The 23,550-nt window shown below is 42.5% G+C and overlaps 2 protein-coding genes across 3 annotated transcripts in view; one reads left to right on the top strand and one right to left on the bottom strand.

Annotated features, from left to right (window-relative positions):
• The window catches only part of FBXO11 (F-box protein 11), a 72,180-nt gene extending 64,052 nt beyond the window's left edge, over positions 1–8,128 (top strand). For both annotated transcript variants that reach the window (XM_039378692.1, XM_039378691.1), the window contains exons 13-23: positions 290–375; positions 457–551; positions 1,586–1,708; positions 1,810–1,895; positions 2,256–2,332; positions 2,445–2,588; positions 3,502–3,612; positions 4,720–4,827; positions 6,114–6,222; positions 6,612–6,710; positions 6,789–8,128. In XM_039378692.1, the coding sequence (XP_039234626.1) occupies positions 290–375; positions 457–551; positions 1,586–1,708; positions 1,810–1,895; positions 2,256–2,332; positions 2,445–2,588; positions 3,502–3,612; positions 4,720–4,827; positions 6,114–6,222; positions 6,612–6,710; positions 6,789–6,918 (1,168 nt within the window). In that variant the 3' untranslated portion in view covers positions 6,919–8,128. The remainder of the gene's footprint in view (positions 1–289; positions 376–456; positions 552–1,585; positions 1,709–1,809; positions 1,896–2,255; positions 2,333–2,444; positions 2,589–3,501; positions 3,613–4,719; positions 4,828–6,113; positions 6,223–6,611; positions 6,711–6,788) is intronic.
• MSH6 (mutS homolog 6) lies at positions 8,095–23,298 on the bottom strand. The gene is made up of 10 exons (XM_027712941.2): positions 23,021–23,298; positions 20,866–21,068; positions 17,972–18,147; positions 14,365–16,909; positions 12,767–13,032; positions 12,047–12,164; positions 9,762–9,851; positions 9,103–9,257; positions 8,700–8,899; positions 8,095–8,263 (listed from the first exon to the last, which is right to left on the bottom strand). Exons 1-10 carry the CDS (start codon positions 23,281–23,283, stop codon positions 8,182–8,184), a joined length of 4,098 nt encoding a protein of 1,365 aa, XP_027568742.2. The 5' UTR covers positions 23,284–23,298; the 3' UTR covers positions 8,095–8,181.
• Positions 23,299–23,550: the final 252 nt, after the last annotated feature.

The raw sequence follows: 23,550 nt of genomic DNA, 5'->3' as shown, positions 1-23,550 counted from the left end.
TGCTTAGAAGAGATTTGCTGGGGACAGAGGAAGTGCACTTTAATTTCATTTAATTATAATGAACTATAAATACTACTGTATATGTAGAAATGAAATTTCTGTCTGTGTTCAGTTGAACTGCATTTTTAGTTTCTGTACACGCCTGGAGGTAGATCTTTCTCAAAGCAACAGAACATAAGGACTTTATTTTAAATCTGAGTAGTGTACAGTCCTAGACACTACATACATGTGTAGTATTGTACAGGAGATTAGAACCATTCTTCATAATGTGGATTTTTTTGTTTCCTAGGGGCAATGCAATTTTTAATGGGAATCAAGGTGGTGTTTATATCTTTGGTGATGGAAGAGGCCTTATTGAAGGAAATGACATTTATGGTAAGCTGATTTGCTTGTTGCACCTTGAATTCTGAGAAAAGTGAATATCTAAGTAGTATTAAACAACACTTCTGTTAACAGGTAATGCATTAGCAGGAATACAGATTCGAACAAACAGCTGTCCCATAGTTCGACACAACAAGATTCATGATGGTCAACATGGTGGAATTTATGTAGTAAGTACAACCTACAAACAGGCTACAAACTTGTCTTCTGTTTTATAAACATTAGAGAAGAGTACTCTGTAAAATGTTTGTGCTTAGAATGATTGAGTTTCTTGTGTTCTAAACTAGGTTCATTGTAAGAGACGGAAGTTGCTGCTGATATTTAAAAGATGAAGGCTTTTATGAATGCCACTAAATTTTTCCTATTACAGAGTAAAATATTTAAAATAGGATAGATTACAGATTTTCATCATTTCTTGGTTAAAAGCTTTTTGAAAAGGCTTAGTTTTCATAGTAGTATGTCATTATTTTTAAAAAAATAGAAGTCTGCTCAGCTCTTAAGGAGTGTAATGTGTTTACCACTAACCTCAAATAAGATTTTTTTTTAATGCCCTCAGGGTGATTTACATTGCAATTTCTGTACAGTTGTGTATTGTAGAAGTGGGGAATAAAGCACAATTTCCAGTGTGTACAAGGCTCTGCTGACTGAACTGAAAGAGCTGTCAGGTTGCCTTTAGCAATATCAGATTTTGAGAAATATTTGTGTAGCTTTCTGTAAGGTTCAGCTAATGCTGCAGGTGTGCAGCTTCATCTGTTCATTGTGTAAATCTAACCAGAACAGCTTCCCCTGACCAAGGACACTGGTGCTTTGCCTCGGAGCCCAAACATGTGGTGGGGATAGTACTGCCAGTTTTTTTTCCCTCCTGGTGGACAGGGCTGGATGTAGGTTTAGGAACCACATGCCAGGGCTGTCATGTGAGTGCACAGTGCTGAGGAGCTGCCATGCTGCCAACAACCAGCAGAGATTTGCAAATACCACTGCAGAGCCTTGGAATATAAGGATTTACATGCAGGGTGTTTCATGGCAGACATAGAAAATCATGATGTGCTGTTTGCGGGGGGGGGAAAGGTGAAAAAATGTACTCAAATAAAAAGGAATTACTTTGCTACAGTAAAGAAGCCATGTTGGGGAGGGATGTATACAGCAGGAAAAACAGTACTGGTGATTAGCAGGTTTTCTCAACTCTTAAATCATCTTGATTTAGCATGAAAAAGGACAAGGTGTGATTGAGGAAAACGAAGTTTACAGCAATACTTTGGCTGGAGTCTGGGTGACAACAGGGAGCACTCCAGTCTTGAGGAGAAACAGAATACACAGTGGAAAACAAGTGAGTTTTGCTCTGTGGTTACAAGAGGGCCACAGAAAAGAAAGTCTGTGGTTTTATGCCTCATTACTTTGGAACTAATAATTTAATTCTCAATGTGTTAGGTTGGAGTTTATTTTTATGACAATGGACATGGCGTGTTAGAAGACAATGACATCTATAATCACATGTACTCAGGGGTTCAGATAAGGTAACATTCTGATTTTATGTCAAAACAGATGTAGCTTGGCTTGTGCTCTTTTGTGTCTTTTTAACTGTTCTTGTCATTTTGTTTATAAAAATAACTTTTTTAAAATCCAGTATATTTGAATACCCTCTGCTTTAACCTACAAGAAAGTTATTACTAATAGAGGCCAAATATTGAATAGAATGTGTGGTGGCCCTTGGAGTCTGTAAAGCTAAAACATATTTGCATGTTTGGAAAGAACCATATTTTACTAAGATTTTTAAGCAGTGAGATCTATGGGGCACTTTAGATGCATTTTTAATGTTTGGCCTTGAGATGTAGTAAACTGTTTTAAATGACTTCTTTGCTTACATTTGACTCTAGAACTGGAAGCAACCCCAAAATTAGACGCAACAAGATCTGGGGTGGTCAGAATGGTGGTATTCTTGTCTATAATTCTGGTAGGTTTGTTTTTCACGTTTATCCAGAATTGTTTATGCTCTGCAATGTTATCTCTTATCATCTATTATCCTTCTTGATTTTATTTTTTTTCCACCCTTCCTTCAATTTCAGGGCTTGGATTTATAGAAGACAATGAAATTTTTGATAATGCAATGGCTGGTGTGTGGATTAAAACAGACAGTAATCCTACACTAAGAAGAAATAAAATCCATGATGGAAGAGATGGAGGCATCTGTATATTTAATGGAGGAAGAGGTAGTTTTTTCTCTTACTGGCATATACTGAATATTCTGGATGAGAGTTTAATTTCAGATTAAACAGTGTCCTCTTTAAAGTGCTCTTTAGAAATGTCGCTCTTGTCTTCTGAAGTAATAAAAGAGTTATAGGGAACATACCCAGATGCTTTTTAGCCTTAATTACATCAGTAATACTGAAATCTGTGGGAGGCAGAGAGGTAATTAATCTCATCCAAGACGACTGTTAGATTGCTGCTTAGGACAGTACTTTTATCCCATCTGCTTTTGTAAGCTTTGCCATTTGACTGAAATACAGTATTGAATTCAAGTCACGTAGCCAAAATCATGCACCTGAACAGTTCAGGTTCTGCCAATGTCCAGGATTTAGGGGAAAAAAAAAAAAGACAGATCTCTAAGGAATCTCTTGTATACTTGTAAACTTAGAAGTAGTCCCTGTCTGAAATCTCCTGACTTGTGTGTCCTGATATCGGCTTCTCATATTTTGTAGATAATCGCTTGCTGTAAATGAGCTTTAATTTTAAGTTAAGCATTTCAAAGTAATCCTGTCCTGCAGTAACAAAAAAATGCAAGTGAAGCTTGGCTTCAGCAGGCTGCTTGTTTTGAAAGACAAGAACAGAAAGGTGTTGGAAAAATTGAAGAGAATTTGGAAAGCAAAAAGACTTAGTTCTCTGTAATGGCGCTTACGATCCCAAATTCTATCCTGTATACTGAAAAAATACACTTCCAAGATTATACACTGCCAGTTACTTTAAAATTGTATCACTAACTTCAGTGCTGTTGGTGGGTATTCTCCAAATGAAAGGAATCAGCAGGGTGATAACAGATGAGATCTTTTGAAAGTATGTCACAGAATGGTTACAGGTCAGGAAATGTTACCAGGCCCAAATGTCTTGTGTGTTGGTCTGTCGTAGGTCTTCTGGAAGAGAATGATATCTTCAGGAATGCTCAAGCTGGTGTTCTTATCAGCACCAATAGCCACCCTGTGCTAAGGAAAAACCGAATATTTGATGGATTTGCTGCAGGTTTGTGTTGTTTAAATCAAATTTGGAAGTGTTGGAGCTTCACAAAGTGTAGGCTCTTCACAAAGTTAACTCTGAGTTTCTCTACAGCACGGTATTTAGACATTTTACCAGTGTATTCTAGAAGTCATTTGAGAATTCAGAATATGTTTATAAAAGTCTCTGGAATTAGTAGCATGTTGAGAAGTGATACATTCTCTCTTCTCATTTTTTTAACGAAATACTTTTTCATTGTTTTATTTTAGAAGTAATTGATAAAGTTGTCTAGGACATATTCATAGTTGATCTGCTGGATGCTGGTTTGAATATTTTATCACTGCTTTAAAACTTAGGAAACTGAGCAAATATACATTTTGAAGAGATTTGAATTGCATGTCAAGTTCAACTTTCTCACTCCATAAACTAGAAAAATTACAAATATAAGTGTTTCTTACTCCAAAAGAGATGAAGAATGTTTAACAGTGATTTTTTGGCAGTTTACTGTTTAATCATTGCAGTTCCATACTTCTTGCATTCCATTCCATTTCAACTAAAATTGCATTCTTGAGTTTTCTCCCATCTTTCTTTCAGAAGAAGCAAGTTTTCTGAGAAGAGCCTCTAAAGGTGTTGTTTCAGTGTGGTGGGGGGGAAGGATAGGTTGCTGTCAAGAGCAGTCCCGGACAAATGACTTGGAAGACACGGGTTACTGATAAAAGCTAAGAGTTAAAGAAATTATTTTAGGTTCCCATCTTGAGAACTTTTTTAGAAAGATATTTTAAAAAGGGTAAGGTATGTGCACAAGAACTTGCAAATGTACATGAAGATGACAGCCTTAACCACCCAAAGATTATATCCCCCTTGAAAATATACATGATCATAGTACCATTTTATTATCAGGTAAGCCAGTAGCAGGGTGTTCTGCCAGAAACTGTGCATGCCAGCTGCAGCTCTTTGAAAGGACTCAACAGCAGCATTTGAACCTCAGTTTTATAACAAATTACAGTGCAGTTTCCCCCTGAGTTTATGATGGTTTTAAAAAATAAAGAACATGAGAGAGGTACCAGTGCACAATCACCAAGGATTTAACATTGCCACTTTCTTTTCTCTTTTTGTTCCCCCGACCCAATAAAGGTATTGAAATAACAAATCATGCGACTGCAACATTAGAAGGCAATCAGATTTTCAACAACCGCTTTGGAGGTTTATTTCTAGCATCTGGTGTCAATGTCACGATGAAAGGTGAGCCTGAGCCCTCCTTGGTTGTGTTTGTTCACTTGCCATTTTTTTCTTTGGTGCTGGGTCTTGGGTTTATTGCACCCTTTGTGGCTCAGATTTGGTACCACCTTAAGCTGAGTTGTGACTGAGAGTTTCAGTGGAAGGTAATTAGCTTTTAGACAGGCACTTTCAAAGGTAGCTTAAGGTTTTGCTATAATATTAAAACTATTATTAGCTCTTCTGTCTCAAAATGGCTTCTGAACTTGTTACTGGTCTTCAGCGCATGTCAAACTCCAATTCTAAGTTAGTATAATGGAAAGTCTTTTCACATATCCAAAAACAAGTGTCCAGTAAAGAAACATGCCTCACTTCACTTTTAGGATCTAAAGGCGTGAATATTCACAATCCTAAATCACTTTTTTCAGAAAATACAAACAGTTTACATACATAAAATTCTCATGTATAGTGGGGAAGTGTGCATGAGACAAGATCCAGTTGAAGGAGACAGGAATGATGGTTTGAATGCCAGACTGCTCCAGGAGGTTATTCTATAAGAAAAAGGTTCAGTTTGCAGAATTTTTACATGCTTGGTTTTAGTTGTTAAGTCTCTTCCCATGGATCCTTTATACCACTTAAAACAAAAGCTCTGGCTCCCCATTTCACAGCTCCCAGGCTTCCTGACTGCATCAGTTGGTGCTGTGACACTATTGGGAGTGGGCAAAACTAGTTTGAGGTGCACTTCAAGACTTGACACAAGATCTAGTAGCTGAATAACAGAGGGGATTATCAAATTTCCTGTGCCTTGGGCACACCTTTTAATTGCTGGAACTGGTCAGACCTAATTTCCACTTCCACTGTGTTGGTAAGCACCTCATTCCTAAACTGATGGAGAAAGAACAATCCTTTTTCTCTTCCTAAGGGATGTGTAGAAGTCCTTCTGGTAGATGAGAGACCTTTAAACATTCAGGTTTCAGGCTCCTCAGGACAAAACTTAAGCCTGCTAGGAAGGCTTGTGTCTGCAACCATTTATTCACAGGCCACTGCACAGAGTATTTAAATGGAGGCTGTCAGGTGTTTTATGCTGTGTGTGCAGTGAAGAATAGTGTTTCTCGCCTGAGGAATGCACAGCACTCTGGGCATGGGCCTTGTGAGCTGGCATCATGGATTTGATATGTGTAAATGCCAAAACTAAAATGTAGATATAGAACTAACTTGCTAATGGGCCCTCTGCTTCAACACCTCAAGGTAAAAAAAAATAAGTCTTTGATCCAGGTGTGATTAGTTCTGGATTTGTTTTTTCCCTCCAACAGATAACAAAATAATGAACAATCAAGATGCCATAGAGAAAGCTGTCAGTAGAGGCCAGTGTTTGTATAAGATCTCAAGCTACACCAGCTACCCGATGCATGACTTCTACAGGTAACAGGTTCTTTCCCATCACCTACAGTAAGGTTTTCAAATAAACTCTCTTTCTCTTCCCACAAGGCCCCTAGAACAGTTGCCATATGTCAGTGAACACACAAATGTGTGTTCTTACTCAGCAGCAACAGGATTGAACAAATTCCCATTGTCTGGAATTTAATGTGGGCTTGAGGAAAACAGATTGTTACTGTGAACCTCAGCCTGAGAGATCACACAGCACAAGCGTTTTCAACACATGCAACAAAAAGCGTGCTGTGAAATCCAAATTTGCGTAAAAATCCCAAGCTTTACAGCCCTGTGCACCCCCTTCCTTAGTGCTGTTCCACCCTTTACCGGAGAGCTCGTCGGGTTTTGGCTCATGCCTGATGTGCTGCTTTTCCCTTCAGATGTCACACCTGCAACACCACAGACCGCAACGCCATCTGCGTGAACTGCATTAAGAAGTGCCATCAAGGACATGACGTAGAATTCATTAGACATGATAGGTATGTGTGAGACGAGGGCGTGGGGCTGTGCGGAGAGCACGAGGGAGGCAGACACTAAAGAGCTCTCTCTCGTTGTAGGTTTTTCTGTGACTGTGGTGCTGGAACACTGTCCAATCCCTGTACGCTTGCCGGAGAGCCTACACACGATACAGACACACTATATGACTCTGCTCCACCTATAGAATCTAATACATTGCAGCACAACTGAATTCCTTTCAGAAAGAAAGTCCTGCCATTCTAATATCATACCTATTAAAACTTTTTTTTTGGAGGAAGTTACACTTGCCCATTTCTGCAGAAAGAGACTGTATTAAAGCGGATGTGTGAGGTGTTGACACTATGGAGCTCAACCTACCAAAAAAGAAAGTGGCAATATGTTGACTCAGGATAACAGAACTGGGCGTTTTAGCATTACTGTGTAAACAAAGACTTTGAAGGGACAGAAGTGAAGAAAAATGAGCTGCAATTTTGTACAGATACCAACTTCTGAGAGCTGGTGTTTTTACAAGTAGCATTGAAACGCAGTCCAATTTGCAGTAGTACTATTCTGTAGACAAGCAGCATTCTTTGTTGCTGCCTTTATGGACATGGGTACCAATTGCTTTTGTAACATGGTAAAAATGTGAGCTAGCACTTCTGCATTTCTTTTGATTTTTTAACATTTATTCAGATTGAGAAATATGATTTTAATGCTTTAATCTCATGTAGTTTGTTTCTAATTTCAAGCAAAAAAATCTTATTGTACTTGAATGTGTCCTGTTTTGTTAGCACACCTAGACTTGCTGTAACTGTACTCATGTCCCAGTATGTACGTTCTTTCTATGAAAGAGAAAACACTAATCTTAAATTATATCCAGCAATTTTTCTGGTGTCCTCTGAAGTTAGAATAATCTCCTCCCCTGCCCCAGCAATAGTCTGTACTCAAACCACCCTAACAAAAAGAAAAAAGCGAGTGTTTTAATGAGACTTCCTAGACTATAATGCACTATAAAACAAAGTACCCATGTAACTAAGTTTTGTGAAAGAAATTTTACTATGTTTTAAAGTACACAGTAGAAAGTCTCCTCAAAACAGTCTTGTACTTTACTCTGTTCATAGTTTTTTTTGAACAGTCTGGACATTACTTACATAACCTGCTGGAAAAAAATCACAGCAATTTCCTGCTCTAATGAAGCTGAGACAAGTATATATACAGCCCTATACAGTTTCATAGCTTTTTTCCATTTATGTGTATTGGTGACAGTGGGTAATCAACAGCCTGAAAGTGTATGCATGTACCATAACATCTAGACTTAATATATTGTGGAGTACTCAATAACCATTATGTAGAGGGTAGGTATGAATTAAAGGGTTTAATTTCCTAGGAAAGACAATGGAAAAATGGTCATTTTTAAAAAATAAAGTTTATTAGATCATAATGTTGTCTGTTACCGTGTTTTTGAGAAACTGCCCATACAAAACCTGCATGTCCCTAAAGGTGGCTGATCATCGCGGTGAGTTTCTGCACAGCATTTGCATCACTTGTTGCACCATCCACCACCTGGCACAGATACCTGAGGGGAAAAAACACCTTTACTGAACATGGATAGACACTGAGGGGCAGAGCTTAAGCTCCCTATCCTGGCACAGCTTTGGGAGACACAGAAGATGCTGGGCCTGGTGTGAAGGCTGCCAGCAGCAGAGGCTCCAGTACCGCTCTAAGGTCCCCCCAGTGCCCCCCAGCACTGCACAGCCTTTCCCCCAGTGTGGCTCAGCACACAGCCAGCCCAGCACCTCTGTGCAAATTAAGACTGGCATAAAATACCGCGCTGCCAATCATATCTGCCCTCCTGTAGTACCTCCTTCCCCTCTCTGTGAAGTACGTTTGCTATTCCCAAAAGTAGTAGCTGCCCCCACTGCTGTGAGACTGAGCAAAAGCCACTCCCTAGATTTTAAAGTGGGTACCCACAAAGTAATGTGCAACTTAAATACAGAAACCCAAAGCCTTACCTAAACACTCTTAGTGAAAGGGTTGTTTTTTCAAACTCTTTGGCTTTTCTGTGCCCCTTCTGAATAACTTCATCTGGAATATCTGCAAGTCTTGCTGCATTGAAGCCGTAGCTCTTCGGGCATGCTCCTTCAGCGAACTTGTACAGGAACGTAATTGTTTCCTGGCTTGGATCCTCACTCTCATTTTCAACCATGCATGCCTAGGAAGTGCAAGGCACAAGTCAGTGTTTGCAACACAGGCCTACAGCCTAATAAATGCACGGGACGTCATGTCCTCCTCTCAAAATGCCTGTGACTCGGGGTAGAAGAGCACAGGAAAGGGTGCACAGCATGGGATCCCCCCCAGCCACAAGGAAAAATCCTGTCCTTCAGGCCCCATGGCTTGTGCTGCGCTCACACGTACCATGTGCCCCAGGCGCACGGCCGCGCTGTGGGAATGGTCCTCCACCAGCGAGTGGTAGTGAGTGGAGAACAGCGTCCGACACCGGATCTTCTCTGCCAGCTCCTTCACCACAGCACTCGCTATAGCTGTTCCATCGAAAGTAGCTGTGCCTCTGCCTGGAGGGAAAACAGGACAGCTTTGGCACACTCGGGAACAGAAGCAGCAGAGTAAATTCAGTCCATAGTTTACTTGCTACTGGGGAGAGACGCACATCCCTTTAATTGTTAAAACGAAGAACCACAGAGGTTGAGGTGCCTTTCTAAAGGCAAATGCAGCAATGCATTTGTAGTGTTGGTTTTTCTCCCTCTGCACTGTGTGGACAAACAGCAGTGAGTGGTGAGAGCCACCAGGATCAGTGGGAAGTGACCCAAGTATTTGCCCTGTAACAATCACACTCCTCTGCACTGCAGAAAAAGATGTTTCTGCTCTCCTGAGGTTTGCTGCAAGTAATTATGTAAAGGAAAAGCAGGGAAACACAGCTGGAAATAGGATAATAATGGGGGGGGGTGGGAGGTGGTGTATCAGGTCCTGGGGCACACAAGAAATACACGTTTTAGAGAGCATTAGACACTGACCAGTTAAACATCAGGAGCATTATGTTAAAACTATAGAGTAATTACCCAGTTCATCCACAAGAACGAGAGAATGCTCTGTTGCATGCTGGAGAATGCTGGAAGTCTCACTCAGTTCAACAAAGAAGGTGCTTTCACCTTTAAAGGAAATGACAAAAAAAAAAAGTAGTCAAAAAGATCTGAAAACCACAACTCAACCCCCATTTAATCTTCACTAAAATCTTGGTTAAGGTAAAGTGAAACTCGACAGCAAACTGAAATGGAACAAAAACATAGAGCTTTATTTCCAGTGTGAAAATGGTGGGCTTCCATTTGCCAGAAAAAGCAGGGTTTGGTTCCCTAAGAGTACAGGCATAGGCATGAGTACAGTTAATTAAGTTTTAAGGCCACCATATCTGTCCACCTTTCACAGCACTGGTCAAATATACCAGCTGGACAAAAACAGGGGCACTAAGGATACAAGATGGGGGGAATCTTTGGCCCCTTCTTGCTCTAAATGCATGAGACAGGCCTAAGGTGTGTGTGACTTTTCAGTGAAAAAGCAAGCAAAGACTGAGAGACTGGAATTACTGGTTTGGTTGTGATGTCATAAGGTAAAAAATTATTTGGATAATAAGGGCTTTATTTGTATGCACTCTCTTGAGTGAAATGTGACAAGAGAAGTATTCTGCTGCTGAGGCTTGAACATCTCATGGGAGTTGAAGCAACCCAGATAATACAAGGCCTGAAATTTAAATGTGAAATTGGTTTTAGCAGATTACAAGCAGAGGCACACAATTATTCCCACCCTTTCACATGATAAATGCACACTTATAAAGTCTGGATTTACTATTTCTTTGTAGTGGTCATTACAAATAATCACAAGCAGTAGCAATTAATGTAAATTATTCCAATAAAAGCAAGCATTTAATTCCTGTACTTGTGCTGCATGAGCACTGCTTTGCTCTAACGTAAGTTGTCCAACATGAATTATTAAGCAGTGTCCACTAATCCTGATGTTCTGCATTCATTTAAAGAAATTCCCAAGACTGAGTATGTTTTTACCAATGTTTAAGAATAATCGTTTATTCATTTTAGAAAATAAAGCCCTAAAAATTGCACAGGCAATTTCAAAATTATATTGCTTAAAAAACTAACTTCATAAAAGCCCTGTTGACATCCATTACAGAGCAACTGCCATGGAACAACTTTTGCTGTGCTTTCTTATCTACACAGTGTGCAAACTATTGCATCAAGAACAGATATCAAACCTAGTTCTTCTGTGCAGTGTTCAGCCTCACGATGTGAAATGTTAAAACATTTGTGCACATATTTGTAAAAGAATAGTTCTCAGTTGATAGAAAAAAATTGAAAATGCTGCATTTTGCTAGACCGCCTCTCGTGCAGGAAGGGCGGTTTTTATTTCTGCCATAAGCACTTAGGTATTCTTCTACAATTAAGATTTGGTTTTGTACTGAAATTAAAATGGAAACTAGCTAGGCAAAGAAAACCTTAATAACATTCTCTAGGTGCAAAGAAAAGCCTTGATTTGGGGAAGTGTAAATATTTTTTTTAATTAAGAACTCAGAATGATTCGTTTCCAAATTCCTTATGTGCAACAAGTCCAGTAGGCTTAAATCCTTTCATAATCACTGACCCATATTTTTCAGCAGAGAGATCACAGAAAATCTGTGCCCTCCTTAAATGAGCAGTGATACTGCTCTTCTTACCACAACAATAATTTTGTTTTTCTAGCCCAGTGACACTTTGCCCACCACCACAGGCAGACTTCCCATTCCAGTTGTTGTGTCATCCTCCACTTGTTTCTTCCTCTCCATTAAAGAGACAAAATACTCCCAAAAATTGTCAACTACTGCTTCTAAGAAAGAAGCCTGGTTCTTTTCCTTGTCTGAAGAAATCAGATTTCAGACATAAGGCATTCTGACTGAAACAAGGGACTTCTAGGCCTGGCGATAAGGTACAAAAAACTCTTCTACAACAGCTACCCAAATATCACTGTCTCATTTCAGAAAACTTAGAAAAAGATATCAATGTGAGTAGAATATAATCAACTGTACCATATCCAAAAAGATATCCCTCAGACTGGTATCCAGCTTTTAATATTAAAATTCATTAAAAGTGATCCTATGTGTCTGTCAGAAATAACAACGGACATGCATGTGAAAGAAATAAAGTCTAACTACGATCCTGTTTCCACTCTGAACAATGAGAGGCAACAGATAGTGCCCAGCTCTCTCTGCACAATCAAGGTACCATCCCTTTCCAACTTGCCACTCAAAGCAAGAGAAGAAAGTCACTGGGCTGGGTGGCAAAAGCCCTTTGGAATAACTCACCCGACATGATTCTGTCTGAGGCGCCGAGCCGCGTGAACACCCTGTCAATGGGGGTGAGCCTGCAGGCCTCCGCAGGTACGTAGCACCCCAGCTGAGCCATGATAGCCAGGAGACCAGCCTGCAGAACAGACATGGACACAGTCACGTTTCTACAATGTGCTTGGAGCTTCAGTTCCACATCGAGAACGAGGGGATGAAACTCTGTTTTCCCCTAAAGCAAAGACTAGAGTACATAAAGCTTCCTACTGTTTTAACAGCTCCAGGCTGCAGCATCATAATCTCAGGCAGGACTAAACTACTCTGGAAGGTTTCAAAACACAAGTTATCACAGCAAGCAGCATTTATAAAGCAAACTCCCTGTTGCTTTCACAGTTGCCATTGATCTCTAGTTTCATCTTGTTCAACCTGCAGAAGCATCTTTTGCCAGATGATGCCAAGTCCTAGATAAGTCACTTGAAAAAGATAAAGGGTACTCTATCACTTTTCCCCAACCATCTCTCACAGGAGAAATAAAACTTATTCCTCCTTAAAGTGAAAGTAGAAAATCTATCTAAACATGGGCATTTTCTACCAGACTTTACAGTGCGGTTGTTGTGCTGTGCTGCACACTCCAAAGACCACTTCTGGGACCTCCTCTGGCAACAGCCAGGCCTTGTAATTCCCTTATGCCGAACACAGAGGCACTGTGGAACGTTTGACCTTACACAGACAGCCCATCACCTGTCTCATGAGCGTAGATTTGCCGCCCATATTCGGGCCGGTTACCAACACACAGGAAGCTTCGCTGCCGCTGCCTTCATCTCTGCTGCCTATCACGATGTCGTTGGGAATAAACTCGTCCCCAAAGAAGGTTTTTGTAATGCATGGATGGCGTGAGTTTCTAAGTTCCAGGAAGGGAGGAGCACTGTCCACAGGCAGCACAATTACAGGTCGGCACAGAGGTCCATCGCCATCTTGACTGTAGCGAGCAAGGCACATCAAGACATCTATAAAATTAGGAGACATTCCAGTAAGTCACGCTTTCATCTTTCTTCATTCACTGAAATTCATTTACTCACTGAATAGCAATTTTGTAAACACAATTTTCCAGTTCATTCCATTTTCCTCTAAAGGAAAACACCCAAGGAGCACTCCAGAACAAGTAAAAGGTGGGAATATTTACACTGCCTTTCCTCATTCCTTCCAGATTTCTAGTGTTGTCAGGTTAAAATCCTCCCCTCTAGCTTTTTTAAAGTCTTTAAAATCCACATAATTTCACTGTAAAAGTACATGTATAAAATATTAGTTTTTTGCATTGTTTTTTTATTTAGAGTAAGTAAAGAGGAAATCAGCTTCTGTGACAGTGAATTACTTTGTGAAGGATCATAATGCTGCTTAAAAGTTGCCAGAGGAAATTTATATAAATATGAAAATTCTGCTGGTCCAGCGAAAACCAGCAGTACAAGTTCCCCCAGTAAGCTGAGATCTAAGGTTCTAAAAGTTGATTATCTACAAAACGAGACCATTCTATGATTTTAGAGGCTCCACAGACAGAAAACTACAGCTCAGCCTCTACTGGAAACAAATTCAGTATTCTGAATTGATCAGAATTCTCTGATGTTGTGGTGTAGCTGATGTCACTGCTTCCCAGATCTCCCAGCGAATCCATTCCCAGTCAACACTGCCTGCCCACCTGTCCTCCCTTTTCTGCCCCAGTGGCATTCAGAGAAAGCTCTCATTTTTCCCTGGAACAAAGACATCCCAGAATCCCTCATCCTAGCAGAAAATCCACAGTACAAAAGTATGCCAGTCCTGAGAAGGGAATAGAGGAGACTGTTCTATCTCAGAAATTTAGAAAGATATGGGGAAGTCTTCCTAGTAGACTACCTTCTTCAAGGCTTGACAATCACCACTTCTTTATTTTTAAAGGCTGCTGAGAGAGCAGCCTGCTCAGATAGAAAGGAGATGACTAGCAGGTTAGATCTTTATACCTCCATTTAATAAGAAGCTACTAATCCATACACAAGAATCGGGAAGCAGTGAGAGACCCACCAGGCTACGCTGAACAGTGAGAAATACTCGGCTGCACATCTACAACCACACAACAGGAACGAAGAAAGAGCTTGCAAACATCCAGACCCAGCAACTGTCCTGCCATTTACTGACAGGAAGGAAACAGGGAATCACTGTTAACTATCAAAGCTGTTACCACAATCAGAGTTTTTAAACTACAACTTAAGAGCTCACAACAAGCCTTTTTTGCTTATCCAGATCAGATGCCATCATTTCCTACACAAGAGTAATTTTTACCCTATGTCAGAATGAAGCAGAGCTCTTACCCAGCACAGCAATGCACTCCACAGCTGCCTGCCAGTCCTTGCTGTTTTTATCAAAGTTGTAGAACAGGCGCCTCATGCAGTCCTTCAGCGCTGCGTCGCGCCGCTCTTCCGCGTTGACCATCGCTGCCAGATTCTTCTCGATCTCCTTGGTCCAGTAACGCTTGTACCCCTTCCTGCTCGACCTCAGCTCGTACTCCTCGGGCAAGTTACGTGATACGACGCTTTCCGGTATTTCCATTTGGTATCGGTTTTTGCCTGTCCCCCAGTACTGGATGGATTTGGATCCGAGCAGTTTGCGCTGCTTATCCAGGTACTTGCGAAGATCTTCCTCGACAGCTTTAATATCCTGTAGTGCTCCATCATAATCGGGGTCAAAACCTGCCTTTGGAGTAATCACCCCTGTCTTCCGAGCCTGGTTGTGATCAAAAGCAGTATCCCATCTTGTAAGCTCTGCACTCAAGTCTGGGAAGCGGCCGTCTGGATTTGTGGCTTTGCGGGTGACTAGCTGCCTCAGGACTTTAGATTTGAAGTCACTGGCAACCTCTTCCATGACATCAACAATTTCATTCATTACTTTAAAACCCTCCAGTGCAGACAGAAAGTCAGCAATTTTTTTTTTACTGTATTTGATTTCTTCGTAAAAGATGGCCCTGCTGTCAGGATGGTTCTGGCTTTTAAGTGGTGATCCAATACTGTGAATTTTGTTGAGCAGCCTTTCAAGGTCAGGCAGTTTCTTCAGGTGCTCACTAACTTCAGCCATTTTATCTGGCACTGCTACGAGGTCCTCAACAGCATCCAAACGAGCATTGATGGATTTAGGATTACAAAGCGGAGCACAAAGCCACTGTTTCAGGAGTCGCTTCCCAAATGGTGTACAACAAGAATCAATCCTTTCCAACAAAGTACCTTCTGTGCTTCCATTGGTTCCATTCTGCAAAACTTCCAAGTTCATCAGGGTGACTCCATCCAGCACCATCCGCTGGTCAGTTTTGGCAAACAAACTACTTGAACTCATAGGTTTTGCAGCAGCAATATCCACAGGAACATATTCCTCGAAGTTTGCCCGTGATAGCAGCTCTTGATCAATCAGACATCTTTTGAGATAGAAGACACACCCCCCAAGAGCTGACAAAGCTAATTCACTGTTATCACCAGGAGTTAATCCCAGGGAGTCACTCTCTGAAGTCAGAGATTTGATTACAGAGGGCAGAGAACACCCATTTTCAGAGTTCTGCTTCTCCTTGAAATACTCTTCTTCAAGAAGGACTTTTAGTGTTTTAGAAGCATTCCAGAACTGGGAACCCGAGATCAGCCCTTCCTGAATGCAAGAAACAAGTGAGCCCTTCAGTATCTTCTGTGTGTCCACAGACAGGTTCCCCTTCTCATAGAGAACCTGCACAGGAGTGTAATGTGCTACTAAAGTCCTAAACCTCGAGCAGTGACGGTCATCTGAGAACTGGCCTACAAAAAACTTCCCCACTGATGTGTCAACAAAGCAGACCCCGTAAACACGTTGTCCGGACGAGTCTTCTTTCTCCTTAACACACAGAAGGTATCTGCTGTGGTTCTCAGAGGGATCACAGTCCATAATGCTGTAAGTCTGAGTTCCTTTGGTGATGATCCTGCAGATTTCTCGGCGTACCACCCTGTCAAACTTTGTGGTGTGGGCCGTTGACTTGCAGCGCGCTTCCATCATTTCAGGAGTTTCCGTTTGCTCGACCCGGGCTACCTTGTAGCCCTTCTGCACTAGAACATCAGAGAATCTGCCAAATGCAATTTCTGGAAAACCTGAATGGGCCCAAGTACCTTTCATAAAGATCAGGCCCAGCTCATTTACACCAATGACTGCATCCATATGATACAACTCGTAGAACTTTCCAACTTTGTAGAAAATCACAGCATCAAAGTTCTGACTTTTCAGCTGCCACCACCTCCGCATTCCCGGTGTACACTTGTTGAGATAATCCTCGGGCACATAGAGAGTGGAAGGGTCATAATCAGGGTCACCCTGACGCTTCCTGTGCGCATCTTTCCTCCTCCCTTCCTGCAGCCAATCAAGCTTTTCGTGTTCCCACACTGTGAAGCCACCAACGCCTCCATTGCAAGCATTTGCTTGAGACTCAAAACTTTCAGGTGCTGCAAATGATGTCAGCTTGGACTTGGCTTCTGAAGAGACAGTTGCTGCTCTTTTGGGTGTTTCAGAAGACTCATTTCCTAAGCTACTCCTTTTAGCAGGCTTTTTCACCTCTGTTCTCTTTCGTTTAGAAGGGACTTTAATGGGACTTTCTGCAACACTCTCTGCATCTGTCTCTGTGTCAGAAGATTCATTTTCATCTACCCCACTACTCGCTTCCTCACTGCTTGCTGCTTCTTTCACATCGGGCTTGAACTCCGTGTCAGAGCCTTCCTGGTCACTGTCAGAATCCAACACTCTTCTTCTCTTGGTTTTTACGGCTCTTTCCCTGCTCTTTACTCGCTTATTGCTCTTCATGTCCTCCTCACTACTGCAATCATCACTGTTGCCTGATGCATTTTCACTCATCTCCTGGAAAAATAAATTATTTTACCCATAGATAATTCTCGTACAAAGTCACTGATGCAAAAAGAAGTGCAAAAGTGTGCAATAATGCTGTAGCTATGATACTTCAAGCAAGAGACAGCAGAGCCACAGCCAATTCCATTTACCTTAACAGAATTCAGGTTTTTTCTGGATAACTAACTGCTACTGGCCAGTGGCATAATTAGTCCTATTTGTATCCTTTACAGCTTCATTCATGTGCTTAATTGATGCTGATGAACGAAACATTTAAACTGCACAAAAAGTATATAGCACATGAAATTCAGCAAAAAGGAGAAACGCCTCCATAAACCAACTCAATGTTAACTTTTGTCAGAAACATGATGAAGTCTTGCTACCTTTCAGTACAAGCCCATGTGAGATTTGCCCTTGATTTTTACTTTTGAGTTAACTACTTATTTCCACCTAGAAACATACTACCTTATAGTAACCTTCAAGAAGATTGTGCATGAAAAAGAAACTCCCATTATTTGCCTTTTCAGCCTTACAATTTAATAATTCCAGCGACAGCACCGGAAAAAAAATCAGTGGAGGGACTGGAGTGAGTACAAAGTGCCAATGCCCACTGCACCATTGCCATGAACAAATGTTACAAACTTCTACGTTATGACACACTAAAACTTCAGATCAAACTTAAGGCAACTTGGACTATGAATAACAGATAGAGAAGATTAAAAAGATGCACTAAAAAAAAGCACTTATGAGTGAGAAAGTGGGTCACCCAGAGAGTGATGAGTGAAGAGAGTCAGGGAAGTTAAGTAGCTTCTGAGGTCAGTCCTTACCACGCAAAACACCAGAGAGACTTGTCTTTCAAACTAGAAAAGGTGAGAGATCAGCATGTGACCTGACAACACAGAAGCAGTAAAAAAAAAAAAGACATATGGATACACATACATATACGATTAAAGAGGAGATAAGCTGTGATTACTGTATCAGAGAATTGCAGGATATTCCATGCTTAGTTCCAAGACACAGCTCCTAGGTTCTAGTACTATTTCTGAAAATGACAGCAAGTAAGAGACATTTTACCTCTATTTCCTCCTCTTCCTCCTCCTCTGTGTCTGAAGGTTCATTGCATACTGCCAGCTCAAGCCGCTTAGTTTTATCTTTGTTCATTGCATCATCTGCTAACACCATTGCTCTTTTAATTTCAGGCTTCATACTGTAAAACATTCCTCCCTTCAGCGTCTCCCCATCTGATGAACCTGCAAAACCACAAATTTGTCAGAAACTGCAGTTAGTCTACCATTTAGACAGTTAGTGTTCGTGCTTCACTTTTAAATGTATTCAGACAACTAGTATAAGTCCCTAACATTCTGCATTGTTACCAGACATTCTCACCATACTTAAATATAGTAACTCATCACTCAGCCTGATAAACTACCCCTAGAGAAAGTATAAACACTCATAAATGAAATGCCTACCTAGTACATGAACACTTGAAGAATTGCTTCTATTTCTGTAACTCATTACCACGTGTGAATACTTCTAAGCTGAGCTCTAAACACCCTCACACTCACTGTAGTAACTATTGAAAATAACGCTTCACACTCGCAAGTGCAGTGAACGGGCCTGACTGAGACCACACGGGTATTTTAGCAATCACAGGGAAGTTCAGCCACAAAGTTATCTTCACATTATAGGCACGAGTCACCTATGACACAGACCTCTTGAATAAAGCTCTGCTGGCCTCCAAACTGCTCCTGGAAGAGCAGCAAGGTGTCCAGACCCAACACTAACCTATTAGCCAGATTAGCTGATCCTCAATCACACTGGTGATTCACCCTGACACTGCAGGGTATCGAGCAAAGCCTGCTATTAATAACTGCACCATTCCTTCATCCTCTTTCACAGCCCCATGGCACGGCAGTTCCTCCTTCCACCACCTGTACACAGCACAAAACCAAAGCCAACCAATCCACAGACTGGTTTCTAGAAAGGGTCCACAAAGACACTGAGATTCATCTTAACGCCATGCTCAAGAAAACAGTGCTATATATAAGATATCATATATTCAACTCGGGGAAAGGAGAAAGAGGACACGAGCATGTGATAGATAAAGAAGGGCAATTCCTGCTTCTGCTCTAACAAGTCTATCTGTCTGCATCCGACAGTAGGATCTGTTTGGATAGGTCCTCACACCCACTCCTGTGAATCCCATCACACGGTGCTATTGACTGAAGCTTCAGCTCCGACTCAGAGGCAGACAACAGGCAGCCGACTCATAGGAGGCCGACTACCTCAGAAAGAAGCCAAATGGGACTCTTGCTCACACTCATTTCTTCGAGCTTGCAGTAGCAAAGCAGGGAGTTACAAGTAGCTCCTTCTACAGCACAAATGCAACACATTAACAATCCAGATCTCTCCGTTCTAGTTTTGCAAATGCAGTGAGGCAATCTAAAAATATTTTGCATTAATATTAAATGCAATTGAACAATGGCAGGAGAAAAATCTCCTCCTATAATTTAACTGCACACTCAAGTGTGCAACACCTGCATATTCACTCTACCAACTGGTATTCACCTGCCCTTCTCGCATGCCCAGCTGTTACACCTCTGGCCCTGTCCAGTCTAAATTTACTCAGGTAAAAACAATAACACAACACAAGAAGCTTCACCATTTTCTTATCCAAAGACTCCAACACTCTTACTTTGTATACCAAGATGCTTTTTGCTTGAATTTTCAAGCAAACCACATATTTTAAATATTTTTACTCTGTTCCACATTCAGCACATTTCTCATGGAAAGACCTGTGTATCTGTGACTTCTTATTTTTCCACAATTTTCTATTGGCAAACAGATTAATTCCCCTTAGCTGTATTTGCTTTTAAGTGCAACTGCAAGCTCTTAAAATCCACTTGATCCTTTTAAAATACCTTCAGGGAAGGGACATATAAACCATGGACCAACTCACTTGCACTACATTATGTTAACACTCATGGCAATGACATTACCATTTTAATTTAAAACTATGGCCAAAGTGCGGTGCCTTGAAGCATAAAGGAGACAAAAAAATGTGGCTACATGATGACATGAGATGGAACTCTGACTTGTAAAAAGGAAGACTCTGTTTAAATTTAGTTTTTTCACTGACATAAGCAAATCCTAAAGCACATCAGAAATATCGTATTACACCCAAAGTATCTGACTGACCAACAAGACAGTTCACAGCAACATGATTTACACATGACAGTTCACAATGATTTAGTTTTCAGCAACAGTAAAATTATTAAATAAGGGGAAAACAGATCATGATTATTAATAAGGTAAGATTTATTATGCAAAATGACAATTCTTGATATATTTGATTTTCACTAGTTGGCCAAGTCATTTCTTCAATATGACAAAGACCAACTTTGATTGGTAACTACAAGCAATACCCTCACAAACACACTCAATTCTCAAGTTATATATTTTATTAACAAAACTGCTGCATTGCCTAAAAGAAACACCACAGTAGAATGAATTTTAGTTACCTAACATCCTGAGCCTAGTCTTCTGATTCTGGACAAACTAGAGTTCCTAAGTAGCTGCTTAAAAACTGGGTTCAACACTCCTAATAAATGAAGGATTTCAGGGCTAAAAGTGGAATTACTGGATTTATCCTTTAGATACTTGTTATGTTGATGGGAGAAATGAAGGAAAAATCTTTAAAGCATAAGCAAGTTTGCTTAATTAGTTGTTCTAATCTAATAAACAAGAGGGCTTAGTGGTTTATGTTCAAAGAACTGTATAACCATAATGTACCTGTAATCCTCAAAAACTTGCTGTCTCTAATTTACAAAGTACAAAACATGCTCAATTCTAATCTTGGTTTTGCTGCTCTTTCTCTATGGAGAATACCATACCCTTATACTTCAAGCACATTTTTCCAAAACAAGTGGCATATTTCTACTTCAGAAAGTTTAGTTTGTATCTCTTACCTTTATATGGCCTCAGATATTTAATGCTGATCCAGCCTCTTGTAGGGCTGTCATCAAAAAACTGTACATGGACACGAGTGGATTTTCCTTTTCCTCTGACTATTGTTCTTTCAGTCGGGTGGTTGTATATGAGACATGGCCACCAAGGATAACCTTCCATCTTGGCCCAGACCAAGTCCCCAGGAGAATACTCACAGGAGACACTGCAGAGACAACAAATGTGTAATTTAAGGAACATTTAAAAGAGCTCTCTTCATAACTGTAACTGTACACTGCTTCTGAGCAGCTTACGCCCCTTGGGTCTTGGAAGGCTCCCAGGTGGTACAACCTGGATTACACAGTCCTTCTACACCACCACCAATACCTCTCAATTGTCTTTTATTTGCTCCCCCAAGTTCTACTGGATCCCCACAGAGACAGAGTTTTATCACAGAATGGTTTGGGTCTGAAGAGACCCTAAAGATCATCTAGTTCCAAACCCCCTGCCATGGGCAGGAACACCTTCCACTAGACCAGGTTGCTCAAAGCCCCATCCAACCTGGCCTTGAACATTTCCAGGGATGGGGCATCCACAACTTCTCTGGGTAACGTGTGCCAGTGCCTCACCACCCTCACAGTAAAGAATTTCCTCCTGATATCTAATCTAAACCTACTCTCTTTCAGTTTAAAGCCATTCTCCCTTGTCCTATCACTACTTGTAAAAAGTCCCTCCCCAGGTTTCTTGTAGGCCTCTTTAGGTACTGGAAAATGCTATAAGGTCTCCCTGAAGCCTTCTCTTCTTCAGGCTGAACAACCCCAACTCTCTCAACCTGTCTACACAGGAGAGGTGCTCCAGCTCCCCAGGCATCTCTGTGGCCTCCTCTGGATTCACAGTCACAGAAAACTGGCTGAGGTTGGAAGAGATCTCTGGAGGTCATCTTGTCCAACCCTTCTCCTCAAGCTGGGCCACCTACAGCCTGATGTAAGCAGACTCTTCGTGGGACTCTCTAAGGGAGTGAGAGAGTAGCTGGGTCCAACCAGACCTTACCTAAAAGATGGCAGACTAGGTGTTACGAATTGTCAACCTACATAACTAAGACAAGTTTTCCTGTAGAGCACCTAAAGGAAAAGAGTAAGATTTTAAAAAAACCCTCAAGTTACAAAAAATGAATAAATAAAAAACTCTGTCCCCACTGCAAAGCACCTGATGCAGCTTTTATTTTCTCTCTCCTCCTCCCCTGATATTTCAGCCACTGCCACACTCCCACAGATGATGGCCAGGATATTCCTGAGGGCTGTGGTCCAAGAACCAGCAACACTCAGTTCGCTGACATGTGGGACACTTGCCATCATGGTGTGCAGTACAAGAGAGACACGGAGGTCCCAGAGGAGGGTAACAGAGATGAAGCATCTCTCTTAGAGGAAAGGCTAAGGGAGTTGGGCCTGTTCAGCCTCAAGATGAGAGGACCAAGCAGGGACCTCATCAATGTGTATAAACATGTAAAGTGGAGGGTGCCAAGAAGCTGGATCCAGGCTCTTCTTGGTGGTGCCAACCAATAGGACAAGAGGCAACAGGCAGAAACTGATGCTCAGGAAGTTCCACCTGAACACGGAGAAGAACTTATTTACTCTGTGTGTGGCCACAGGCTGGAAGACGTTGCCCAGAGAGGGTATGGCATCACCCTCACTGGAGGTATCCAAGAACAGCCTGGACACAATCCTGTGCCATGTCCTCTGGGACGACCCTGCCTGAGCAGGGAGGCTGGACCGGATGACACCCTGGTCCCTTCCAACCTGATCCATTCTATGATACACCACGGAAAGGAAATACATGCACGAGTGACACACTATTCCCAAAGAGCAAAAACCAACCCCGCGGCTCCGCTCCCCGCAGGTGTCCCATTGTCCCGCCGGCCCAGGCCCGCCGGGAGCGCGGGCCGCTGCAGGCCTGCACAGCCGGACACCGCATCCAGGGAATGGGGGCGGGACAGCACCACATCCACAGCACATGGGTTGGGACAGCACCACATCCACGGCACAGGGGGCGGGACAACGACGGGAGCGACGACAGGGGCGGCCCGAGGGGCTCCCACCGCTGCCGGCAGCAGCCCCGTCCCGCCTTCCCTTCCCGCCTCCGGCCGCGCTCCTGCGGCCTCCCCGCTTCCCCCGCCGGTACCTGGAGGCCTTCACGGCCGCGCCGTCCCCCTCGCCCTTCTCGCCGTTCTCCCCGGCCCGCGCCGCCGCTCCGCCCGCCCCGCCGCGGGTGCCTCGGGCGGCCTGGCGGCCGTTCTGCTCCCCCGAGCCCCGGCGCCGCCGGAGCCCCGCGCCGGCCGGCGGAGGGGCGGCTGCCGGCGCAGGGGCGGCTGCCGGCGCGGCGTCCCCCGGCGGGGCCGGGTTGGCCTTGGAGAAGAAGCGGAGCAGGGTGCTCTGCCGAGACATGGCCGCGGCGGGAAGCGCGCGCCCCCAGCGCGCCAAACGCGCGCCAAACCCGCCCCGCCCCCGGGCCGGGCCCCGCCCCCGCCCCGCCCCGCCCGCCGCGTTGGCGGGAACCGTGAGGGGCGACCCGGGGGGTCGTTCCCCGAGCCCAGCAGATCTACCCCTGTTAGCTGTGTTGCGAAGTGTGGGATATGTAAATGTTTTCTTAAAAAAGGATGTTCTTCGGTGTTTGATATTTTTATGCTTTCAGACCTAATCAGCAAGGGACTT

This window comes from Pipra filicauda, unplaced genomic scaffold, assembly GCF_003945595.2.
Source record: "Pipra filicauda isolate LSUMZ 115617 unplaced genomic scaffold, ASM394559v2 scaffold143_size2779998_pilon, whole genome shotgun sequence".
Classification (NCBI taxonomy): Eukaryota; Metazoa; Chordata; class Aves; order Passeriformes; family Pipridae; genus Pipra; species Pipra filicauda.
This window is presented reverse-complemented; position numbering and strand designations above follow the sequence as displayed.